Source organism: Mirounga leonina, unplaced genomic scaffold (assembly GCF_011800145.1).
Source record: "Mirounga leonina isolate KUSES-001 unplaced genomic scaffold, KU_Mleo_1.0 Mir_154, whole genome shotgun sequence".
In the NCBI taxonomy this organism is placed as follows: domain Eukaryota; kingdom Metazoa; phylum Chordata; class Mammalia; order Carnivora; family Phocidae; genus Mirounga; species Mirounga leonina.
The window spans coordinates 63581084-63607008 of NW_023270389.1; the positions used below are offsets into that span (position 1 = coordinate 63581084).

Consider the following 25925-nt stretch of genomic DNA (forward strand, 5'->3'; position numbering starts at 1 on the left):
TCCTTCCTTCCTTCCTTCCTTCCTTCCTTCCTTCCTTCCTTCCTTCCCTCCTTCCCTGTCTCTCTCCCTCTCCTCCACTCCCTCCCTCCCTTTCTTTCTTTTTTTTTTTTTTTAAGATTTAATTATTTGAGAGTGAGAGAGAGCACAAAAGCAGGGGGGAGCAGCAGAGGGAGAGGGAGAAGCAGGCTCCCCACTGAGCAAGGAGCATGATGCAGGGCTCGATCCCAGGACCCTGGGATCATGACCTGAGCTGAAGGCAGATATTTAACTGACTGAGCCACTCAGGCAACCCCGTCCCTTTTTTTCTTATGTTGGGCTTCTGCATACACACAATTTTGTTTGCAAAAGAGAGTCTCCCCATCTCTAAAAGCAGCTCACAGCAGTTGACTGTGTCTAGAATGTTGGTAATGACCCCTCCGGTGCTGGACTAGGGTGACCCGGCCAGTGATCTGGACGATCTTGGAGTCTTTTGCCAGTTGAGCAATTCCAGAAGAAATCCTCGCTCCCACCACACCAGCCTCCAGCACGTCTCCTGCATTTCCAGTGTGTCTGTCGGCACACCGGCCCTCTACCAGGGAACATTGCCTTCTCCTTAGATGCACAGATAATCCTACCAGTGTGTGGGGGACGTCGTGGAATGCTCCGGCCACGTGTTTTGCTCTAAGGGGTATCATTCTAGGTGTCTCATCCTACAACCCCAGTTTTTTGCCCCAAATTCTACTTTTCAGACCTGTCTATGTCGACACATGTAAAAAGCAGATGATGCTGCTCCTTCCATTCTATCCCTCAGCCTGGGTTGACCCCCCTCCAGCTTCTTCCATCCCCACCCCCACTCCCATGCCTCCACACACGACTGTTTCTTCTCGGTGTCTTTTTCTAGTTCCTTCTCTTCTCTCCGAAATAAATCTTGGAAAGCTCAGCCATCATAACTTTTCTCTATCTGCACTCCCTTTGTGGCCTCTCCCGGCCCCATGGCTGTAAATGGCGTTTGCAGCCTGTTGGCCTCTGCAATGATCTGTCCAGCCTGGGCCTCATGCCTGGACGCCAGACTTGACATTCTCCCTGACCTCACTCTCGACCATCTTCCCTCCTCACTGCCCCCTTTGTTGGTCCCCAGGCATGCTGATCCTGCCCCCACCTCGGGGCCATCACGTGTGCACCTGTCCCCTGCCGAGATGCTTTCCCGAGGTGCCTGCTGGGGCTCACCACCTTGCTGCCTTCATGTCTCTGTTCAGGTGTTCCCTGATGGAGAAGCCATCTCTGACTGTCCTGAGAAAAAAAGCATTCCTTACTCCAACTCTAGACGTCCTTTCTAACCCCCTGCTTTACTGTTCTCCACGTGTCACCACTGAACATATCTTACTCACTGGTTTACTTGTTTTTCTCCAGAAGAGAGGTCCAGGAGGCGGAGACTGTTTTATTATCTGCTCCATCACCAGTGTGGGGCACAGAATAGGTGCTTAATCAATGTAGGTGAAGCGAAAGAATGAAGTCACCACATGAAATGCCTGGACAGATGCTTTTAGAACTCCGTGTCTTTAATTTTTTAAAAGTAAATCTCTTTTAAAAGTAAATGGGAATGGATTCCCATTTCCAAAGTGAATACAATAATAAAGGTATATGTGAGTCTTCTTTCTTCTTCCCTGAAGTTTTAAGACATTTATAAATGTATTTGAAATTGTAATAGAAGATTCCAGAAGGTTTAACAACATGGTTTCAGTTGATGGTAATAGCCAGACATGTTTAAATAACATTAACAGGGTATGGTTTTGCTAAAGGAACATTGTGTTTTTAAAATGGGAACTTCAATAATCCCATTTTACTACTTCCCTAAACCTTTGAAATACACAGTACTCATTAATGTTGAATTATTTGCTAAAAATGCCCCCCCCCAATAAACCCATCCTGATACTAACTGCCTAGGGTTAAAGGTTTTTAATAATGCCTCAGTGATATTGGCTTAAGGAATTAGGTTCTAGGAAAAGTGACCAGGCTTAGTTAACAATAAATCAGGTTCTACTATTTGCAGAAAAAGCAGCTAAAACTCTGCTTGTAAATAATAATGCGGAAAGATCTGTTTTCAGCTCCCAAACGCTGTGGAGTTAATCTTGAGCATATCTATATTTGAAACTTAACACAATTACTCAGTCCTTTGAGAACAAGTTTTGGCAGCAAATCAGCTGGGGATTGCACCTGAAACACATGTATAAAATCATACTTCCAAAGGCTTTGTCTTAGATCATTTTTTTTAATCATGTGGATAGCCTCTTGACCATGCAGTTTGGTATTAGAGAAAAGTGTGGGGAGTACTTTTTGCATAATAATTGCTCTGATTCACTTTTCACGGAAGGGTATAATCGGATTCAGCTGGTGGCTGTGAAGGCAGTTAGCCTGGTCCTGTCCGGGTTGGTGGACGCCCCTGAGTCCAGGTCGGGTGCCAGCCTCAGCCTGTCCAGAGCTGTGCAGTTTGCCCAGAACATTCTGGGCAGAGCAGAAGGTCATTCATCTTGGCAGTGGCCAGACCAGGACCCAGATCCTGCCACATCAGAATCCCCATGTTTCCAAAGGACAGTCCTGGAGAGTTTTCCACCTGTTTCAGCTCAGCCTCCTCTGACGAGCCAGGGGCTTCACTGAGAAATAGGTGCTTTGTGTAGCTTCAGAGACCTCTGTGAAACCCTTTGACCTTCCCTGAAGCCTGCCTTCTGTCTTGAGCTGCAGAAATTTCTGCCAATCCCTCAAAACACGGCTGGTTAAAATCTCATCCCAAAGTGTCCTTCTAATAATCCCTGGGCTGCTGCCTCCTGAATGTGCTCGGCTCATTGCTGAACTTTGACCTGGTTAGACACCGCTATGTGATCTGTGACCATCAGGAACTAGTTGAAGCTGTATCTTATTTTCTAGCCATGCATTCTCTGGAGGTGTGTTTTCTATTTCACCAGCCACAGACTGCTCAGACCCTTCTCCAGGATCCCACGTCTGGTCCCCGAGGATGCACAGATTGTGGAGAGAGGCCCATGAGGCCCACCCGATGGGGGACAGCTCTCTGTGCTCCACTACTTTGAGGTGATTCCAAGATCCCCGCGAACACGCGTGTATGGTGTCGTGGGCCTGGAGACTCTTGGTAGCTCTCCACAGCGTTGACTGATTCCATTTGCCTGGCTTATACGTGGAAGTTCAGGTGGCATGGGACTCTGTTGGTCTGTCCTTCTGGAACATTCCACCACTGCAGTGAGGAGAGAAGGCCAGGAGAGTGACTTCTCACAAGTGTTTCAGTGAGTCTGGCGTGGAGCATACATGAAGTCAGGCTTACACATGGGGAAGAAAGAGAGCCACTTCCTACTTTATCTTTTCTGATCTATCCATTGTGATAAATGTATGAGAGCATTTTCCTGTCTATGGGCAAGATCTGGACAGAGAGCTGGACACTGAGCTGGCTTGGCACTTTGATCTTGGCCTTTCTCTGGAGCCAAAGGCTTACCTGGATGGCCCCCCTTTGGTCCTGTTATTCTGTTAATCCCCCCCTTTCATATTAAGTTTTTAATTTTAATTCTAGCATAGTTATCATACAGTGTTACATTAGTTTCAGGTGTACAATATAGTGATTCAACACTTCCATATATCACCCAGTGCTCATCACGACAGGTGCCCTCCTTAATCCCCAACACCTATTTCACCCAGCGCCCCCCCACCTCCCCTGTGGTAACCATCTGTTCTCTAGAGTTAAGAGTGTTTCTTGGTTTCTCTCTCTCTCTTTTTCCTTTGTTCATTTGTTTTTTTTCCCTTAAATCCCACGTATTAGTGAAATCATTTGGTATTTGTTTTTCTCTGATGGATTTATTTCACTTAGCATTATACTCTCTAGCTCCATCCATGTTGTTGCAAATTTCATTGTTGTTGATGGCTGAGTAATATTCCATCGTGTATATATACACCACATCTTTATCCTTTCATCTATTGATGGACACTTGGCCTGCTTCCATAATTTGGCTATTGTAGATAATGCTGCCATAAACATAGGGGTGCCTATATCCCTTTAAATTAGTGTTTTTGTAGTTTTGGGGCTGTTAAGCCTTTTAATACCTAGGCCTCGAGCTCCCTAGCTGCAAACTGGTAAGTGCAGTAAATAGGACATGGCTTATGCCCTCATCGTTCTTCTTCATGTGTTAAACATACAAAGGACTTATTATAATAATAACAAAGTGTTTTTATGTCTGTGATTCCATTTAATCCTTCCATCAGTACCAAGGATGAGTATTATCCCTGTGTTACTGATGACGAAGTTACTAAGACTCATGAAGATTAGGAAGCTTGGTCAAGTCTGTGAAGCTAGGAGATGGCAGAGCTTGGCCCACACTCAGATAGTCACAGCTCAAGTCCAGAGTTCTGTTCATTCCTTTCACTCCTTCATCGGCTCCCCAGATTAAAAGGAAGTACTGTGGTCTGTGTTAAATCTTTGATTACAATGGGTTTTGTAATATTCATAAGGGTTAGGACCGTGTTTGTTTTCCAACACTTAACAAAGGACCTTGCCCAATTCAGTACTAATACATGTTTGATAAATGAATGAAATTAGTGAATGAAGAGGTGAAAGAGTACTCTTTTGAATGAATAGATAAATTAGGCAGAAATCTACATGTTAGGTTTAGAACGTGGCCATGTACGTGTGGGAGATACGCCTGAATCATTTGTTTCTTTTAGCTCCCCATCAGCATGGAAGGTCTGAATCCAGTTCACACTGTGTTTCTTAAAAAGTGCTCAAATTTTATTGGAATCTGCAATCAAAATCAAAATTAAAATCTATTCTTAAATGAGTCCTCTGCTCTTGTTCTCCCATTGCTATTTCCCCTTTAAAGTTACCCAGGGTGTATACGGGGCTCAGTTTTGCAGTCTTATCCCCTGGTGGAGCACATGAATCTCTGAGTGCACTGACCTGCAACTTCACAGCAGATCCTGAGGAGAGCTGCAGAGGCAGCTGGGGGCAGGGGGTGGAGCTTTCTTCCCCTGCCTGGAAATCTCACTTGCTGTCTGTCTGTCTGTGCTGCTTCTGCAGCACCCTGCCCACCACAGTCCTGTTTCTCGCTTCCTCCAGGAGAGATGGACTTGTGAATGTGTGTCGGGTGTGTGTGTGTGTGTGTGTGGTGGATGTGCATGTTATGTGTAGTGTGGTGTGTGAGTATATGTGTGAATGTATGTGGGTGGTGTGGCTGGGGTGTGTGGTGTGTGTTTGTGGTGTGTGTGAGTGTGTATGTGTGTGATGTGTATGTGGTGGGGTTTATGAGTGTGTATGTGTATGGTATGTGTGCATGGTGGTGTGTGTGTGTGTATGTGTCTGGGTTGTGTGTGTGCAAGTGTGTGTGTATATGATGTGTGTGTGAGTGCGTGTGTATGTGATATGTGTGGTGTGTGTGGTATGTGTGAGTGTGTGTATGGTGTGTGTATATGATGTGTGTGTGGTGTGTGTGTATGATGTGTGTGTGCAGTGTGTGTGCGGTGCGGTGTGTGCGGTGTGGGGAGAGCGGGGAGTGCGGCCCCCTCGCTCCCCCGAATGCTTCCACGCAGTCTTCGCTCTACCCTCTTGCCGCTGAGGCGGTCCGTGTTCTCGGTAAGATGAACACACCAGACGTTTGGGCGCTGGAGTCGATGTTGTAAGTTTCCTCTACAATTCGTCTATGCAGATGGATGACGTACATGAATTGGCGAATTCAAATCTGTCTTTTATGGGACTTATTAGTCAAAAGCCTTCTTTAAAAATAGGAAGATCAAGGAGCACTTTAGCGGGAGAGCTGTCGAAGTTGAGGCTCCAGTGGAGACGCCAGTGCAGCGGACGCGCCCCCGGGCTCGTCCGAAACCGGCGCCTGCCCCTCTCTGACTGTCAGCTTGTGGCACCGGCATCTCGGGAGGGACGGAGAGGTGGGGGAAGCCCCTGATGAGGCCTCCTGCCCGTTGGCCCTGCCACCTGCCATGCTCAAGGCTGCTCAACTCCGTGAATTTTCGGTTCTGACGTTTTCAGTAAGGATCCTCAGGGAAGGAAGAAGGGTAGGACGTATTGCTGATGATCCCGTGATGAATCCATCCCTCCCCAAATAAGCAAGCGAATGTCTACTGATGCATGGTTAAGTTCTGGGCCCCAAGCCGATATCCCACAACTGGGTCTTGGAGGGGTCCGTCTGTCCGATGTTACGGGCGCTTCCTCTGCCCAGGGCGCACTCGGCCATCTCTGTGTGCTGAGTGGAAACAACAATGTGCCACTCAGGCCCGGCCCCAAAGGATCTACCCTGCAACCGGGGCACTTAGGGCCAAAGCCTTGGTGACTTCCCCCACCGAAACCTAGCCAGACCAGAGCCTGGCTCGCGGTCTGTGCCCCATACGTGTGGGGTCCGCAGGGACGAGATCTCTGGTCTTCTCTGTAATTGCATCAAATTACATCTTCGAGGTGGGTTTCTCTTGTCATGGCACTGGTTTTCCCTGTCCCAGAGGGAGACTGCCAACTTACCATGATATGAAATCTGGGCAGAGGCCTAAAGCCATTTCAGAGTAAGAGCAACCGCAGAGGTGCCCGCTGCGACCCAGGCTGGGCGGCCAGGCTGTAAATGACAGGCCCCGTGAGCAGCCGCCGAAGCAGCGAAGCAGATGAACGTCGTGCGGACAGGACGTGGATCCCACATCAGCCCTTTCCACCACGCCCCTGTAAATAGCTGGCCTCACTGTCAGCAGCCCAAGGGGGCGCGGCAGGTGCATGTGCATCCAGACAGAAGGCAGGCTGGGGGCTGGGGACCCGCTCTCCACCGGCACGGGCGGGGGTCTGTGCCCACCCGTGGCCAGCCTGCGCGCATCTGCAACCCCGCACGACTGTCAGCCATGACCCAACGGTCACAATATGAAGATACCCTGCTTTTGAGAATTCGGGTCTCCACACTGCTGTGAGTGTGGCACAGGAGCCGGATTTGCTTCTGGATTTAGAGCACCCACTTCTTTGCCCGAGTCCTTTCCTAGGCCAGTGGGTGACCAGGAGTCGGAGAGGACGTTGGCCCTGCTTTCAGCCTCGGCACAACTGACCAGGGACTGGGTCATTCTTTGGTATGCAAGGCTTTTCCTGTGTATTGTAAGATTTTTAGCAGCATCCTTGGCCCCTAGCCACTCGATGTCAGTAGCCCCCTCCTGGTTGGGACAACTATGAATGTCCTTGGTCTTTGCAAATGTCCTCTGGGGGTCAAAATCACCAGGGGTTGAGAGCCAGTGGAGTCGGGGAGAGAATTTGGTGAAGAGACATTTGCCTTATACCCGTAGTCTCTGGGCTCTGTCCCACGAGCCATTTACCATTGTCTTGAATTATTGTCTAAAAAGAGCAGCAGTCCCCAGCACCGAGGTTTCCAGAGGAGTGGCAGTTTGAAGGATGGAATGGAGAGCCCCCGCCCGAGGGCCCCAGTGAGGGTGGGGTGCTTGAAAGGGAGGGATGGATGTCCCTTTCCACCTGTTCTTCTGCCTTCCCTCGATCCGTCTCCCTTCCCATCCGTTCATGACAGCATGCCCCAGAATCACCCAGGAGGCTTGCTAAAATGCAGATTCCAAGCCCTACTCCCCCGAGATTCTGAGACAGGATCCAGAGGATCTGAGAGAGGTTCCGGGATCTGGGAGATACTGCTTAGGGATGGGGCGAGGCCAGGTCATGCAGGCCCAGGGCATAGACTGTGACTTGGCTCTGAGGGAAGTCAGGTGGGCTGGGGAGGATTGTAGTCAAGGAAGGTCAGCATCAGACTTAAGACTTTGCGGATCACCCTGGGCGCTGTCTCGAGTAGACTCCGGGGGGCAAGAGTAGAACTTATCATCACTGTTGAAATCATGGCATGGTTTCTGCCCCCTTGGAATTTACCGTGATTGTGGAGATAGAACATGTCCAGGTGTAACTAACAAGGAAGTGTCTGCTAAGTGATACGAATAATTCAGATCAGAGAAGTGCGTTGGAGGTCAGTGGGAGGAAGACATCCCTTCTGAGAGTCAGATTTCATGCCCAAGCTGGGCCTTATGCTGGAGGGACAGGTGTTTTTTTTTTAGCTTTATGGGTATGTAATTGGCTTTCAGTAAACCATACACATCTAAAGTGTACAATTTGATACATTTGGCCATATGTATACACCCACAAGACCACTGCCACCATAGTGGACATCTGCATCACCCCCACAAGTTTTTTCGTGGTTTACGAGGCAGGCTGGGAATTATCAGGGCAGGGACTCAAGCAAAGGCACAGAGGCAGGGAAATACAGGGGCTTCTCTGGACAGAAAGATGCGCACTCTGACTATGCAGGAAGGTCACATGGAGACCCCTGAGACAGGTGTCTGACAGGACGGCTTGAAGCAGATTACACGGGGCCAGAAAGACTGGGTCACCAGGGTTAGGTCACAAGGGGACGAGCAGAGGTATTTGAGTGTGTTGTAGGGTATGGCAGAAAAAGAGTTTGTTAAAATTTCGTCCTTTAAGCACAACACCAAGCTCAAATTGTAGGTACTTTATCTTTTTGTACTGAGTCCAAAAAAATCATAGCCAAGTACATTTCTGCAGCATCTCATGCATATAAAGTCCATTAAAGGAAAAAGAAGCATCAGGCAATTTCATAATTAGATAAATAACAGACTCCTTAACAGCGTTAAACTAGTCCAACTACTTAGAGATTGAAAAAAAAATCCAGTGCCACCTGATGGTACATTATAGCCCACACATAAGAAATACATCTAACCTAGATAGACTTTAATAGTTCAAAGGTAGAATTCTAGTGTGCCACACTAGAATCTTAATTGGGGCTTCATATCTGTGAAGTCCTGCGCTTTATTTTTGTGTCAGGTTGAATGAGAACCTTGCAGTTCAGGGCAATATTTCGTTAGGTGATTCAGCTAGCATCTACTCCCTGGTCCTAAGGCCTTGATCTGTTTGTGAACTGATCCTCTTCCCCAGGTCCTGGGGGTAGCCTGGAGGGCAAGATTTTCAGGTTTGAGGGTAGTTAAACTAAGGTAAAACCATCTTTCTCTTTCTTCACCTCCTGGGGCAGAGGTGGAGACACTGGCCAGTCGCGGCTCTTGTATTCTCGGTTCCATGGAAATGGAGACTCAGATTATTGCACCTTGGAGCCCAGAGAAGTAGGCTGGGGGCCCCGCGGTCTGTGCTCAGGAACTCCACGGACCCATTCTTACTTTGGTTTCTTTTAAGAGCACCTTGACTTACCCGAATATGAAAGATGTTAACTGAAGACTGTATGTCCTCATCTTTATCACATCCTCACCTCTTAATTCCAAAGGGGTTTGCTAAATCCTCCTTGATGAAAGGAAGGCCTGAGATCCTTGTCACTGCATTGCCATCATCATCATCATCCAAAGGACTAAATTCATAAACACAACGTGTGGTATTAGACACTGAAAAGTGTGATGCTCACACTAATTACTACCTTCAGGCCGCCTGGGTGGCTCAGTGGGTGAAGCGTCTGCCTTCGGCCCAGGTCATGATCCCTGGGTCCTGGGATCGAGCCCCACATCGGGTTCCCTACTCAGCGGGGAGCCTGCTTCTCCCTCTCCCACTCCCCCTGCTTGTGCTCTCTGTCTCTCTCTCTCTGACAAATAAATAAAAATCCAAAAAAAAAAAAAAATAACTACCTTCACTTAGCATTTCCCAAGGACTGGGACTGTGTGCCCCACGTTACACATATGACCACAACTAATCCTTGCTCAATAAAACAGGGAAATTCTCAATTCCCATTTTTACATTTGGGGAGACTGAAGATTGGGGAGGTTTTTTAATAGTTCCAAAGCGGTAAAGCAGGGGCCTGAAACTTGCACACTTGTAATGGAACGTTTCCATGAGAATCGACAGACCCCAACCGTGCCATTGAGTTTGAAAAGACGAGGCAGGGGTTTAAAAAATATCCGTGATCCTAATGAGGGACACCGCACCTATTCTTTCAAGTAATCCACGAACTGTTCTTCATTGTATTACGTCCTAATTAAAAAGCTCTGTTCTTCGGGGCGCCTGGGTGGCTCAGTCGTTGAGCGTCTGCCTTCAGCTCAGGTCATGGTCCCAGGGTCCTGGGATCGAGCCCCGCATCGGGCTCCTTGCTCCGCGGGGAACCTGCTTCTCCCTCTCCCACTCTCCCTGCTCGTGTTCCCTCTCTCACTGCCTCTCTCTGTCAAATAAATAAATAAAATCTTAAAAAAAAAAAAAAAAGCTCTGTTCTTCTGAAGCAGAAAGGTCTTACCAGCGGCAGCACTTTCGCGCCCGGTGCTGCAAGCAGCTCTGTTAATTGCACCCCGCTGCTGGGCAGCCTCCCATGGGCACCGCGGCCGCTCCCGCCGGAGCCGCCCCCCGCATCTCCCTGCCCTGACGCAGAGCCGGATTGCTTCGGCGGGGCCCATGCACTACATCCCAGGTTAATTTGGTTTCTTATGTACAACAAATGTGGTCTGACACTTAACATTTCTTCCTGCGGCCGTCTTTTTTTTTTTTGGTCTCTCTGAGCTCATTACCTAGCATGCCTTTACGTTCATTCTTGCTCACATGTGAGGACGCGTGTCTGCGTGTGATCGTCATTACCGAGCGGAGCGCCGGTGGCTCACAAAGCAGACGAGGAAGGAAGATGACAAGCCTTGTGTTCAGACGGGCCTCGTGGGCCAGAGGGAGGTTTCACGTTAATGAAACCAGGGTGCTGGCCATGGGAGATTTCGGGGCTAGTTGCTGTCCCTGCTGTGGTGGTGGTTTTGGCTTTCAGGCCTCACCTGGAACGAGCTCGAATGATATCACTCCCTGTGTGCTCTTTCACACCCCTCTGCCTCCCTCCCTCTCGCAAGCACCTAACTTTGCAGAATGAGCCTTGTGTCCTTGTGTCTAACACAGCTTCAGCTTGCATGGTGTTAGTGAGAACAGCAACCCCCACAAAGGGGGTCACTCTCCATCACCCAGGGCAGTGAGATGTCATCACTGTCATGGTCTGATGTTCCCTGGCTTCCTTCCAGGGTAGTCTGATGCCCGTTTGGGGGACTGGGGACTCTATGAACAACAGGAGTGGAGAACTGATGTTTAGCTGCTGATCACTTGCTCTGGGCAGATTCAACAAGATGACTGGATGAGTAGAGTCTCACTTGGGAAGGACTGTTGGTCATCAGGACCGGATGCATCCCCTTGATGTATGGAAAGTGAGGTGTGAGATCAGGGGGGCTGGTGAGCACAGGGGACCATATCACCCTAAGAAGTTACGTCCAGTAATTGGCATTTTGGGTGCATCCTTAGATTTCAGATATTTAAATTCTCCCTTCTGCCCGTGGCTAATTAAGATGTGGTCAGAATATCTTGCTCTTTCTCCTTCTGAAATTACCGAGGCAGAAAAGAAAAATAACCACTTCTTTGAGGGGCATTTGAGTCTAAATATTTGAATATTGAGCTAGGAATGAGAGTGTTTGTGTTCTTGGTTCAGATGCACCTGAGGTCTGCTATCTGTTGGTTTGCAAACTTTCCATTTTGCTGTTTCCATTCAAAAAAGAGAATCATTAACATGGGCACCTGCCTTTGGGGATAGAACCACTGTGAAGAACGCAGATTCTTGAGAAAGAAAGAACACTGATGAGGGGCGTGTTGGGAGGTGGGAAGGGGCGGGAACACAAACCCTAGCTGGAAAGATTCTAAGGAGTGTGAAGGTGAATTCCATTCATCTTCTGGGAAGCTGCTTGCCTTCTCAGAGTCCTGCCCACCATCCCGGGCCTCATGGGACAGCATTTATGGAGGAAGATAGTTTTAGGAACAAAATGGAAAGAAACTGCCTTTGAAGAACAGCTTAAATCTTGATGAGCTTGTCACTAGAGGCCTCTAGAATAATAAATCAGAGCAAACATCAACAGGAATGAGTACAACACATGCGGGACGCTGACTCCTGCTGTTGCCTCCCTTGCAGACCCAGAGGCTTTGGAGGAACACGGTCAAAGTACACTTTTGGCTAAAATTACATGGAAAAAACCAACACCCCTGTCCTCAAAAGTGGCATTAGCATTTATGGCTGAGCAGAGGATGAAATGGGACAGAAAGCAATAAGGACCATTAGCACACGGTCTGCCTGGGGAGTAATTCCTGTGTCCTTTTGCTCCAGCTCCATGATCTGCACTCTTGTGAGCAGCCCCGCCTCACGTGCTGAAAGCTGGCCCCCCACTCTTGGACAATAGCATGCCACCTGCTCGCTGGGGGTCCACCCTGCTGTACCAGGGGTGTCCTGCCAATCTGGACTACTCCTTTATGTAGGTTTCCCTTGTTTTCCTGCCGATGAGCTGGCCTGATGGTAAAAAAAAAAAAAAAAAAAAAGCCTTTGCATATAAACATTACTTTTCTGGCAACTTAGGAAAAAGCATAAGAGAATGGAGAACATATTCTAATAGTTTAGGGAAGAGTCAGGTCAAAGGAGGACATCCGGGTTATGGTTGACCCACATTAGTCTTTCTAGCCAGGTAGAATAGGTTGGAAAACTCTAATAACGTTAGATTTGGAAGAATTTGTTTCATGATAATTGTATAATAGGCGACTAGCTCACTTAGACAAAATAAACGATGGGTGGGCCCAGACCAACTTCGTTACTTGGCTGTTTTTGCCTTGCTTGAGTTATTTTCATTCACTTATTTATTTCACAAATATTCGTCCAGCCCTTATTATGTAGTAGACACTGTGCTAGACACAGGGGGAATTAAAAATAGAAAGAAAGACTATTTCCTCTCAAGGAGCTGATGGTGTAGTAGAGAGGGAGTTCTACAAATAGAAACCACAGAAGTAAGATCGCTTCTCGAGTGCAAGTATAGGAAAGCAAGTGAGTGAAAATTAGGACTTTGAAGATAGAGACTCAGCTTATGCCGGATTCCCACTGTTCCCATGTGATTGTTTCCTGAGGTCACAGGATGAACCAGGATCTGCATTTTAGTAAAATTGTTTTGGGGGTGAAGCAGGTTCAAGGTCAAGGCTAGAATCGGGGAGATTCTCACAGTGATGTGAGCAGTGCTGACAGCTTTATCATGGCAGTGGGCATGTGGTGGAGGGACAGGCAAAAGCTTTTAGAAGGTACCATCTACCTTTGGCCATTAGACTGGCAAGCAAAGGAGGAGACGAGGGAGGTTCTAGATTTCTAGCCTGGGCACCAGAATGGATAAGGATACTATTTCCACTTTGATAGTGACTGTTAGAATACAAATAGGTTTAGGGGCAAATAAAATTAATTTTGAATTGTCAGTTTGAAGAGTATTTATCTGGGTGATATTTTCCAGGGGGTGGCATGAGATGTAAGGCTCAGAGTTCGGGAGAAAGGCCAGCCGGGACAGGAAGAGAGAATTCTCAGTCACCAGGGTATAGATGGATCTGGAAGCCATGGGCATGGATCCCATTGCCTGGGGAAGAGAGATTTTGTTGTAATTTCTTAGATCAGTCTGCCAGAATACCGGGGGTCAACCTAAAGAGAGTCACTAGTCTAAGAGATGCTTAGGGGACGTGGCAGGATGTCCCTTTTCCCAAAATGCCCTTAGAAAAGTAGAAGTGCTTTATATAAAGGGGTCGGAAAACCATCTTACGGAATTTTCTGTGTTCCTTTCCAGCAGTCACTGATGGGGGGCAGATGGGGTGTCTGAACATGACCTTCACTTTTCCCTAATCCTCCTTCTAAGGAACGTTACCAGGTTCCTCAGTGTTTTCTTGAATTCCTCATCATGGCAGATGTGGAGGACAAATAATTTTGTTATTTCTGAGAGGTGACAATGTTTTGGGCACAGAACCCTTAACCTTAAAATTTAGGTTGAAAATATGGCCCCAAACCAGTAGCCCATTTTCGTACGTGAGTGAAAATTAGGACTTTGAAGATAGAGACTCAGCTTGTGCCGGATTCTGGCTGTTCCCATGTGATTGTTTCCTGAGGTCACAGGATGAACCAGGACTGGGCCCTAGGAATGTCTTTGAAGCCCGTGAGCAAGGCAGCAAGCCAGACTGGGGGCTTAATTCCTTCCTTCCCTGGGTCCAGGTTTCTTTTGGTGCTAACTGACCTGAAGGACACTCCTCCCGTCTGTCCCCTGGGCCATGCAGTCCTTTGTGTGTCCGTGACAGAAAAGGTTGGCGCAAGTGAGCCTTCCCTATCGAGGACTCCCCTCCCCTGAAGCAGCATCCTCTTTATTCCAATGCTTATGGAAAGCGGTGTCTGTTGACCGTCCCTCTTTGGAGTTTTGAGTTGCACTAAAATATGTATAATGTATGGACAAACATGTGCAAAGGGTTTTCGTTTCCATAAGCTCCATCTCTTGACCTACCGAGGCCTTCTGAGGATAAGAACGCCCAGAGGGTTTTGGATCCAGGGTTGTTTAATTTAGGGAATACCTCTGATATCAGCCAGCAGTTGCATACTCCTTCAAGAATCAATCTCAGTTTTCCTCTGGATGAGACCCCAGTGGCTCTTTGCTACTTCCCGGCATCAGTGGCCACGTCCATCGCTGTGCTAGTGGGCCCCGGTGCAGGGCTCACGGATGATTTTGTTGATGCCTTGGGAACCAGGAGGGGAGCGCAGAGGTCTGTGTGTCCTCCCAGTGGGTGTTGATTGGTTCTGGACTGGAGGTGGCATCCAGGAACCAAGAAAGTCCCCTGGACTGTGGACTCACAGGAATTGTTTTCATGCAGCCTTAGGCCCTCAGCCCAGTGTGGGGCCTGGCCAACATACATTATTTATTAAATGTTAGAAGTTGAGCAGCAAACAGCAATAGGCTGAGTGAAGAAGGTGCTACTTCAAGGGAGGGCAGTAAAAACAAAGAAAAGGAGTCCTTAGAAGAGGGCTCATGCCTTTTCTATCCACGGATGTGGCCGTTTTCCCAGCTGCAGATGTCAAGTTAAATCCAGATTCTTCAAGGATCTTCAAATGAACTATGATGTGTGGATGGGACTAGTCTCATATCTGCCTTCTTGCTGTGACACTTCTTCCTGATGCTTGAGTTAATACAAATACTCTAAATCAGCAATTAATTCGAGGCGTCATGAAACCAAATAGTTTGGTGCCTTGAAAGCATAAGCCATGCGTTGTGGATTGCTTTTGAAGGCCAGTCTCTGATTTCTTACACTATCTCCAATTATGTAGTAGAACGTGGGAATAAGTAATTGGCCTTTGAAACAACTGAAGGCTAAAATATGGTATGGTCATTAAAAACCACATTTTCAAATGACATTTATCAATAAGGGAAAATTCTCATTATGTAATGTTATATGAAAAAGCAAGAGACATGGGGGCGCCTGGGTGGCTCAGTTGGGTGAGCGTCTGCTTTCGGCTCAGGTCATGGTCTCCGGGTGCTGGGATAGAACCCTACGTCGGGCTCCCTTCTCAGTGGGGAGTCTGCTTCTCCCTCTCCCTCTGCCTGCTTGTGCTCTCTCTCAAATAAGTAAATAAAATCTTAAAAAAAAAAGAAAAAGCAAGAAACTCTAACTTGGCATATGGAGGCTCAAATAAATTTCTTTTGAGTAAATGAACATTTCCTAGGATGGACGAGGTGAAAACTTTATATGTCCGTGCAAAAAAAATGTGAGTCCAGGGAGGAATATGACTCTTCGGCTCTGAAAGTCATGAACTAGTGGTCGAGAAGTCTGGGCATCATCCAAGCTTTTAACCCTTTTGGAGGTCAGTTTCCTTATCTGAAAACAGAAGTGAAGGTCTGCTCGAACGTGGTCCCTGAGGGGCCCCATTTGCCCATTTGGGTGCCACATGCTCTGAGTTGCGATGTGACTCTGCGCAAATCAGCAGTCAGAGAGAAGGATGCCACAGGGCAGGTCTCATATGGTTCGCATCACTTTGTCAACCAGACTTGATCATCCTTGACCTCCTATTATTTCCCGTCATTTTATACGACCGTCTTGAGTTTCTGCCTTGTGAGCCACTCCTTGCTGCTGCTGAAAAAGAGACCTCGTGATTTATTAATCAGTTAATCAGTGCATGCTGAGGAACTCTTCAGGGTAGTTAAACAGGGAAAACAAAATGCTGCAGCCCACACTCAAGATGGGTCCTCATTACAAATAGCCCTCCCACCGCCGATCTTCCTGCCCACCCCTGCTGCCCCACGCGGCCTATTACCCACAGCTCATCAGACCCCATTCAGTCCAGAGGAGCTTCCATCCCATAAAAGCTACAGTAGGTTTCAGAAGGGCAGGTTTTCTTCTAATGTCCTAGAGGAAAACAAGCCTAGAGATGAGCCTTATCCATTATTTGCAAAAAAAATATTGGATCTCAGAAATTTGATCAGGCCCCCAAGGTGGCGTATGGCTCTGTCCATATAATATACAGAACTATTTTCTTGTCCCAATTTCTCTACAACCAGAGTCATGGAGCTGGGAGGACCTTACCACAAGGAGAGGCCATGGCCTCATGTGACAGATGAGGCTCTTAGTGAGGCTAAGTAGCTTATCCAAGGTCACACAGCTAATTAGTAGCAGAGCTGGAACTAGAACCGAATATTCTGGTAACCAGTTAATACTCCTAGCACTTGTTTCTCTGTGAAGTCCCGTTGTCCTGTAAAAATCACATGAAGTAAAGGAAAGAAATCGTCCTCCTTCAGTTCAGTTTCTGATTGCTTTGAGATAAGGGTTTCTGAGCTAAAGAATTTTGAATATTCGTTGTAGATGAAGTTTGTGGGGAACAGTATCTTGGACTGCTTGCCAAGGAGACATTTTTCTTTGAATCGGTCAGGATATCAGACACATGTATCCAGCTTGCCATGAGCAAATGGTAATCAGTGAATCTTCAGACCTTGCTAGGCTGCTGGAGCAGGCTGGGTCTCTGGTCCAGAATCCTCTCCGTTTGGTTTTCTTCCGGTGGCACTTAGCACACAGTACTGACGGGGCCAAGACTTTCTTAGAATGGAATCTCCAACAATTACCAAGGTTCCAAGGGTCACAGGGAACCAGGGGACCACATGCCTCAGCCCAGAATGACTGCACTCCCCCCTTCTTAGTGAACACCTTGGGGAGAGCCAGGCGTGGCTGTAATTCTTTAGCAGACGCAAGGAGAAGAATCCGGAATGTTCTTATTTGACTATCCTGGCTTAGAGATCTTTTTTTTACAGTTGTTGCTTAATGTTTGCACCATCATAATCTTACATTCGTCACCTGTGTTTGTCCACCAGAGGCTGTCCTGCCAGTCTGGCTGCTCGTCTCTGTTGGGTATCTATCAGACAGTCCAACTCTGGCTTCATCTAGGGCTTAACTCTAGTGTGAATCACACTTACCAGCCTTGAGTGATAGGTTCTCCTGTTTTTTTGCTTGTGTGTCTAGGACCCTGCTTTCTCGGCTGTGATTCACGACAAGCTCCAGGTCCCCAACACCATCCGGAAAGCATGGAATGACAAGGACAACCGCTGTGACGTCTGTACTACACACCTGAACCAGCTGAAGCAGGAGGCCATCCAGATGGTGCTGACCTTGGAACAGGCAGCTGACAGCGAGCACTACGAAGGCTCCCCTGGCTCGCCCCCACCGCTCTCCAACATGCCCACCCTGCTGGGGCCCCGGCCCGGGGGTGGGCTCCAGCAGCCCAGAGAGTGGGCCTTCGTGCCTGCGCCGTGTGCCTCCTCCAACTACACGGCTTTCATCAGCAACAAGCATAGCAGCAAACCCAACAGTCTCGGGGTCAGCAATGGGGCCGAGAAGAAAAGTGGGTCCCCAACCCACCAGGCCAAGGTCAGCCTCCAGATGGCCACCAGTCCCAGCAATGGGAACATCCTCAACTCAGTGGCCATCCAGGCTCACCAGTACCTGGACGGCACCTGGTCCCTGTCGAGAACCAATGGGGTCACCCTGTATCCATACCAGGTAAGTGGCCTCTGAACAAGTTAGAGTAAGTTTGGTTGGAGTCAAAACAGGATGTGGGCAGCACTTCCTGCCTTTGCTCTTTTCCTTCTGGGAACTCCCCAACTCAGAGCCTAATGCCTCCATGTGGCTCCACTGGGTGTTGCTAAATAAAGAGAAAATGTCTGAGGGACCAGTGATCCCTCTAGCACTCTGCTTCCACTGTCTGGACCTTCTAGAAGAGGTGTAGACTCCCTTTCCTAACCTCTTCTGCCTTGATGGACCATAATCCTTTTTTGTTTGCAACTCACTTTAAATACAGTTGGGATAAGGTTTACTGAAAGTGTCTTCCCATTTTCTTATTTTCTCTTTGCAGTTATTGAAATGAGCACATACTGCCAAGTTTCCTTAAAGAAATAAGAGAACAGGTCCTAAATCTGTCAAGGAATCTAAAAAAAAATTGTCTTAATTTCTTTTGGGTGAGTTTTCTGTTGGATAATGGTTGGGTTTACCATATGCATCTGTGTCCCCTGCACCAGGCATGTGGGAAGCAGCAGAAAGCATTGACAGTCGTGGTGGAATGGAGAGGTGGCTGTGGTCATAGAGTGTATTAGTTAGGGAGGCTACCTGGTGTAACAAATGATCCCAGGGTACTTCTTACTCATGGTCCTGCTGTACCGGGTGTTTGGTGCATGGCCTTCCACTGGTCTCCATGTCACCATTTTCCAGAAGTCCCAGAGTCTGCCACCAGATCTTGCACAAGTGGCCAAGAAATGAGGGAAAAATGAGATTGTGGAGAATCTCACAGGGGGACATGGGGGGCTTAAGGGGGGCAGGAGAGCCCAGCCTGAAAGGGGGATAGGTAACTTCCATCCACATTCCAGTGGCAGAAGTCCAGGTGTTTGGCCTCTCCTTCCTGCAGGGGAGGCTGGAAAAGTCAGTCTGTCCATGTGTCCAGGAGAGAAAAGAAGCAAGATGAGCAAACACAGCATCATTTTTGTTACATGGGGCAAAGATGCAGGGAAACATAAAATGAGTTAAATGTGGCTGATAAAATCCTGGTGACTTTTCTAGAGTGTAGATGGCTTCTCTTGATATCTTGAAGGAACATGCGGAGCCTGGATCATTATCTTAAGAAGTTAGCATTCTTGGATTGCCCAACTTCATTTATTGGGTAGGTGCTTTGGAGTTTACGAAATCTAGCATGCACGTCATTTTATGTAACCTCACGGTGGGCCTGTGAGCAGGCAGGACAGATGTCGGATCTTCCTTTTGTGGACGGGGAAATCAAAGAACCTGCAGCCCCGCAGTTGGTAACAGAGCCAGCACCGACTCACCCCTGATCGGGGGAGCAGGTTTCCCTCCCTCAGCCGCTCCCGACTTTACTGCCGTATCCCAGAGCAGTGACCTATCAACATCTTTCCCAGATCTGGCTCCTTTTCAGCCATGGCATACAAAGAAAACCACTCCTATCCTGACCTCCAGGGGCCTACCTGCCACTTTACTTTTAGCTGGAATATTCTGGGTCATCCAGATGAATCTGATGATGAGCCACAGCACCCTGATGGGGCTTCCTAGTCTAATGCTCGAACATATCCATCCAGGGCCTGAATACACTTGCCCCCTCCCATTGCTGAATCACATACATTTTCTGTTTGAAATTTTAAATATATTATTTTGAAAACTACAAAAAGTAATAGGGTTACTGTAAAATAACATGCAAACATACAAAAAAGCATAAGTATAATTTTAAAAGTCAACCTCACCCAGAAATGGACTCTGTAACACTTGGGCACATGTCCTCCCAGTGTTTTATAGGAACACAATTTATGAAATTGTGATGATGTTTAATTGTCATCGGCTTTTCACTTAATATACTGGGTGCATTTTCCCGTGCCATTATATGGTTTTCTAAAATATGACCCTTAATGGTAGCATAATATGCCATTATATAAATATGATCCATTATCTGAGTATGGCCTGATTTATATAACCAAGTGCCAATTACTAGAGTTTAGGTTTTTGCTACTATAAATAAAATGCTCCAGCGCACATTCTTCTCCCCAGGTCATATTTTCAACACATCCCAGGTTGTGCTAGCCATGTACTCACGTTACACAGACAACTCATGTTGCCCTTTCCTGGGCCCCAAAGCACTTGTAACATATATCAGGTGCTGGCTGGAAGACTCAGCTGCCATCCAGCACTAATGAGCAGGGACAGAAGGACTTGGAGCTGGTGCTCTCGTATAAAATGGTCAAAGTGTTAGGACAGTTTGTATGGGTTGGGGGGTGGGGTGGGGGCCAGTGAAGATGCTGCTTGTAAGCAAGTTTGAGGATTATTGGTGCATTTCTCTTATTTATACTATGATTCTTTCTGCTCCTCCTCCTCTTCTTCCACCGTTGATGAGAAAGAATCTCCAATACAATAACACATGTTTATTAAGCTCTAATCAAGCGCTGGGCATCTGCTGGGTGTTAGTGGGGCTCCTACCATGGGTCGTGTGGTCCTCGGGGGACGAGGCAGGTGAACTGCTCAGTATCAGCCAGGGAGGTGAATGCAGAGGTGGTGAGAGCTGCCCAGCTTGCTCTGAGAGCACACAGAAGGGCTTGCAGCCCAGCCTGTGGGCAAGGGCATGTTGGTGTGGTCTAAGGATGATTCACGTGAGCCACCAACTTGAGATTTTCCTGGGTAAATTTGATGGCTCCTCTCCAACTCAAGAGCAGACTAATTCATGCCTTTCCCCCAGACTGATAAAGGGATCAGAGGGTATCTGTCTGGGATAAAGAGATTTGGTGCCTGGCTGCGAATCAGCATCCCCATGTCGTGAGTGTGTCATCCCGATGCCCGGGGCTGGGTGATCTGGGTCTGGCCAGACTGAATGTCTCCCGTTATGGACATCTCCCTGCAGTAAATATTCTGCAGCTCACAGTCTAGCCAGTTCAGCAGAGACGGTTGACTGCACTGAAAGCTGACCTCACTTTTCCTGCCCATCCACACTCCCACTTCCCTCCCCACAGAGCAGAGAGCCCTCTGGCCTGGTGCCAGAGCCATTCCCCAGGCAGAGAAGCATCTAGGCTTTGTTGCTGCTGAGAGTTCTGCTCCACACCCATGGGCCTGGGGCCTGCAGAAGTGAGGGAGAGGAGGACACTGCTCTTCGCCGTTTCAGTGCAGGGAGGATTGACAGAGACGAGGACGGGCTTTCCAACACTGACAGGGGGAGTCCTTCACATGGGTCAGATAGAGGTCCCTCAAATTCCTCAAGCTCCCCGTTACCCACAGTCTTCAAGAAGCAACCTTCAATTGTCTTTCCCAGAAAGTCTTTCTTTGATGAGCTTGTAGACAGTTAACACAGTCTACATACATTATGTGGGAAGCAGAAAATGCTCTAGAACCTTCCATGGACCACATGGGTTTTGACTTTGAAAACATGTGACTTCCTTGTAGTCAACCATGGATTAATTTCATCTTTTTGAACAGCAGCTGCTTTTGCCTAATTTCTGTTTGTTATAGTAAATAACTGCAGGAAAGACTGTACCCACATAATGCTCAGAAACAATAGAATGTTCATATTCCAATCCAGAATCACAGAATCCAATAGAATGGTTGCTGTCTTTTGCATCAGGGTGGGAGACTCGGAGACCTTCTCACGAGGGCTCAGGTCTGTGACTCCGACACTCGTTGAACTTCAGCTTAGTAGCTTAACATCTTAATTTATTTACTCACCCATGGAACCCCCCACCTTGTAAGTTTGTTGGACAACAGAGTTAAGAAAAATATGAAAATATTTTATGAACATTCAGGCAGGGATACCAGTATTCATGATCTATTTGAATCCCCTCATTTGCCAGAAGAGAAGCCCGAGGATGAGAGAGATGAAATTCTTCTTTGTTCAGAGTTTCCTGAGTCTTAGTTTGATCCCTCTGGCTAGAGTACAGACTCATTGAGAACCAGATGCCTTTTATTCTTATGTCCCCTGCAGCGACTAGCATGTGCAGAAGTGGCTGCTCCTTAGAGAAAATGTCGATCTCGGGGGGACACTAACGGTGTTTCTCATGACTGGCCCTAGGTTCAGGAAAAAAGTCCGGGCTAGAAGACCTATCCAGACCCCACGATTTTTGGTGGAAACCAACTGGTTAATTGGCGCCAAGTGAATCTTTAACCTGAAATGTCTTAACGATACTCAATAAATTCTTGGGTGCCCTGCAAAGAATCCAGGGGGCATTTGATGTCACACTCAATGTAGGTGCATTCGAAGGGACAGAAGAACTTTATTTCATGGCACTTCGGTAAAGAGGACGTGTCAAGAAAATTTAAGATGATGTTAGATTAATACATGAGTAATATATCCATAATGGATCATTAACGTGACGAAGTATTTGACGCGTGTTGCTTGAGTCAAAGGAAGATGTCTTTGGTAAAAATCATCCTGCTTTCTCAAAAAGCATCCATTGGAATCAATGTCAGACAATGGTAGACTGAACTCTGGCTGAAGTCGGTGTGGGGTTACCTCTATTATATCTCCAGATATTGATCGTGCCTTGTAAGCACAGGTGTTACTGGAGTCTACATTTTAGGTCACCGGCAAGGGGAATGCAACAGTGATACCAGCCTAAAAGGAGTCAAGGTCTGCTGAGCTGTAAGACCTCTACGGTACCTCTGCTTGCTCTTCAGAGGCCAGAAGCCTTGGGAGGATGTGGGGCTGGCCCCCCCTTTTTTTCTTTTTTAAGATTTTATTTATTTAATAGAGAGTACGAAGGAGGGAGAGAGGCAGAGGGAGAAACAGGCTCCCTGCTGATCAGGGAGCCCGACTTGGGGCTCCATCCCAGGACCCTGAGATCATGGCCTGAGCCGAAAGCAGATGCTTAACCGACGGAGCCACCCAGGTGCCCCAGTGCCGGCCCTTTTTATGGAGGACTTCCCAATGCCCCTGCAAGAGGAAAGCAAGATTCTGCTCGCTAGTACCCCAGTCTCAGAGGCTTTCCTTCTGATGCGTTCATGGAAACCAGGAGCACAAGTTCTTGTGTAGCTGAGCCTGCGGGAGGAGGCGGACCTGTGCTCCTTCCTGCCGAGTCTCTTTGCAGGCCGGAACCAGGGGTGGGTGCTTGTAGCCAGCCAGGAGCAGAGGATTCTCCTTCGCGTTCTTTACTCGCCCGTTTGTCCCCTGAAATATGCACGGTGCCCTGCTCGGGCCAGCCCTGGTGTCCGCGGGCTGCTGGTTTCCGGCTCCTTCTGCCCAGCAAGGGCAATAGCATGAGATGTCGCCTTTTGACAAATTCTGACATCAAAATGGTTTTTTAAAAACATGATAGGTTTTTGTTTCCACCTATTTATAGATGGTCAGAGGAGTATTATTTATCATTATGCTTTCTGGCAAACGGAACACAGAAAAGGAAGCAGTTTGTATATTCCGTCATGGACAGAGCGTTTCTGAAGGATATGAGCTCAGGGTGAAGTTCTAAGAAGGTCGTCCTATCTTATGGATATGGGCGGGGCCGTGGTCTGAAGCGAACACCCAAACTTCAGCAGGAAATTTCAAAAACACTCCCTTACTTGGTGAGATAGGCTGAATATGCCCAACCCTACCCCCCCAGATGTTTACATCCTAATTCCTGGAAAAGGAAGCCTGTGGATATATTTCCTTACATAGTAAGAGGGGTTTGGCAGATATGATTCCGTTGAGGATTTTGGGGGAGATCACCCTTGGGTTATCTGGATGGGTCCAGTGTTATGGCAAAGGTCCTTGTAAGAAGGAGGCAGGACAATTAGAGCCAGAGGTGATTTAGGGACAGAAGAGAGAGCTTTAACAAACCACCAATGCCTGAGCCATACCCCAGACCAAGTGAATCAGAAGATCTGGGGATGAGGCCCAGGCCTGGGTTTGAGCTGCCAGGGTCAAGAACCACAGCTTTAAAGAATAGTTTATGGGCAGTGGGAGCAATGAAGGTGGCAGATGACAGACAGACAGATGATAGTTAGATTATAGACTAGATTGTGTATCAGTTTCCTAAAGCTGCCATAAGAAACCACCACAAACGAGGTGGCTTTGAACAACGGAACCATATTCTGTCATAGTTTGGGAGGCTAGAAGTCCCAGATCAAGGTGGAGTCATTCTCCCTCTGAAGACTCTAGGGAGGAACCCTTCCTTGTCTCTTCCAGTGTCCTGGTGGCCGCAGGAGTCCCTCGGCTTGTGGCTGCTTCGCTCTGGTCTCTACCTTCCCTGGGATTCTCCTCTGGGGTCTCTCTGTGTCCTCTCCTTTTATTACAAGGACACCAGTCATTGGATTAAGCGACCACCCTAACCCAGTACAACCGCATTGCAATCCTTAACTAATTACATCCACAAAGACCCAATTCCAAATAAAGGCACAGATCATGAGTTCTGAGTGAAATTGGGGGGCCACTACACAGCCCACTACAGAGAGGTGACAGATGGATAGAAGGATGGATGAACAGGGGAGACAGGGCTGGGAGGTGTGGGCTGCCATGTCCCTTTCAAGCTGAGTCACTGCGGATAAAGGAGCAGGTGCACATGTTTACAGGGGTCAGCAGCAAGGGAGCCTTGTGCACGTCCTTCATTTGGAGACATATTAAGGTGGGGGGAGATACAAAGGGTAAAGCAAAGAGAGGCAGGGCACCTGAGTGGCTGGTCGGTTGAGTCCGACTCTTGGTTTCGGCTCAGTTCGTGATCTCAGGGTCCTGGGATCGAGCCCCACATTGGGCTCCACGTTCAGCATGGAGTCTGCTGGAGATTCTCTCTCTCCTTCTCCCTCTACCCTTCTCCCTGCTCGCTCTAAATAAATAAGCAAATAAATAAAATCTTTAAAAAAAGAAGAGCCGAGGAGGCAGTGAGGTGTTGTACCCACAGACACCCTGACGCTGATGGAGGGAACACCTCAAGAGTCGAAGAAAAAACACAGAGACAAGGTTGAGTGACCAACTTACAGACATGGGCTTGTTGTGGAATAACCACTTCTTCTGGGCTTATGAAATATGTTCACAGTCCATTTGCACCATCCCAACCACAGGTGCAGCTGTGAACAGCACTTCTGGGTCCGCTATCCGGAGGGAGGTCAGCTTCAGTTGAGGACCTCCTCTGACCGCTGCTGGAGGGGTTCCAGGTTTTTTCTACTGACCCAACTGGTGGTTTGGGTTAAATTGGTGGGATGGTCTGTCTGTCTGTATGTATGTATTTATATATTTATTAAGATTTTATTTATTTGACAGAGAGAGACACAGCAAGAGAGGGAACACAAGCAGGGGGAGTGGGAGAGGGAGAAGCAGGCTTCCCACTGATCAGGGAGCCCGATGCGGGGCTCGATCCCAGAACATTGGGATCATGACCTGAGCCAAAGGCAGACGCTTTACGACTTAGCCACCCAGGCGCCCTGGTCTGTATCTATTTTTTCCTTTAGAAATATTTCTAGGCCCCAGAAGGAGGCTAGAGATAGTGGGTAAGGTCTGTGCCCCTGAAGACAGTATTTCTTAGTTACGCCTCCCTTTCCCGGGTGGGGGTGAGAGGTGGCAGGCATGGGGACGATTGTCTCCCGAGCCTGGGGACCGCCTTTCCTCTCCCTCCAGCTCTCCCGGGCTGGGCTGGGGGGAGGGCGGAGCTGAGGATCATTATCAGAGAGAAGATTCTCTGGAACTGGATTTTCACAGTTATCTTTTGTTTTAAATAGCTTCCCACGTCCTTCCTCGTTGGAAACAGCCTCCCCAGTCTGGTTTCCTCAGGCGACATATTTACTTTCTTTATGGAGTTGAGGAAGAGAACTAGAATACCCACCGGCCACAGTGAACTGGTCAAGGGAGTAACGTCAGCCACCGCTTTTTTTTTTTTCCTTTTTAATGACAGTAAACAGAGTTTTTGGGAAAGTCTGAGGCTGGTACTTATCAACGATTTTATCCAAGTCTCAAACAATGAGGCACTCGATGTTGGGTCACACTAGATTTGCTGCTCATGGACCAGAAATAAAAGCCCAGCATCCTTGCCGACTGTGTGGGGTGACCTCTATCTAGTGGGCTTCCTGGCTGTCATGTGTCCCGGGTTTCTTCTCTGCAAAGCTTACAGTTGCAGAGCTGTGATGGGCACGATATGAGATGATGGGCCGTGTCCGA

At 47.9% G+C, this 25925-nt stretch overlaps 1 protein-coding gene across 1 annotated transcript in view; it reads left to right on the forward strand.

The window, feature by feature from the left end:
- Nucleotides 1-25925, forward strand: part of KIF26B (kinesin family member 26B) — a 438834-nt gene that overhangs the window by 156056 nt on the left and 256853 nt on the right. Inside the window, exon 3 of the mRNA XM_035010982.1 lies at nucleotides 17294-17830. Within this exon, the coding sequence (XP_034866873.1) occupies nucleotides 17294-17830 (537 nt within the window). The remainder of the gene's footprint in view (nucleotides 1-17293; nucleotides 17831-25925) is intronic.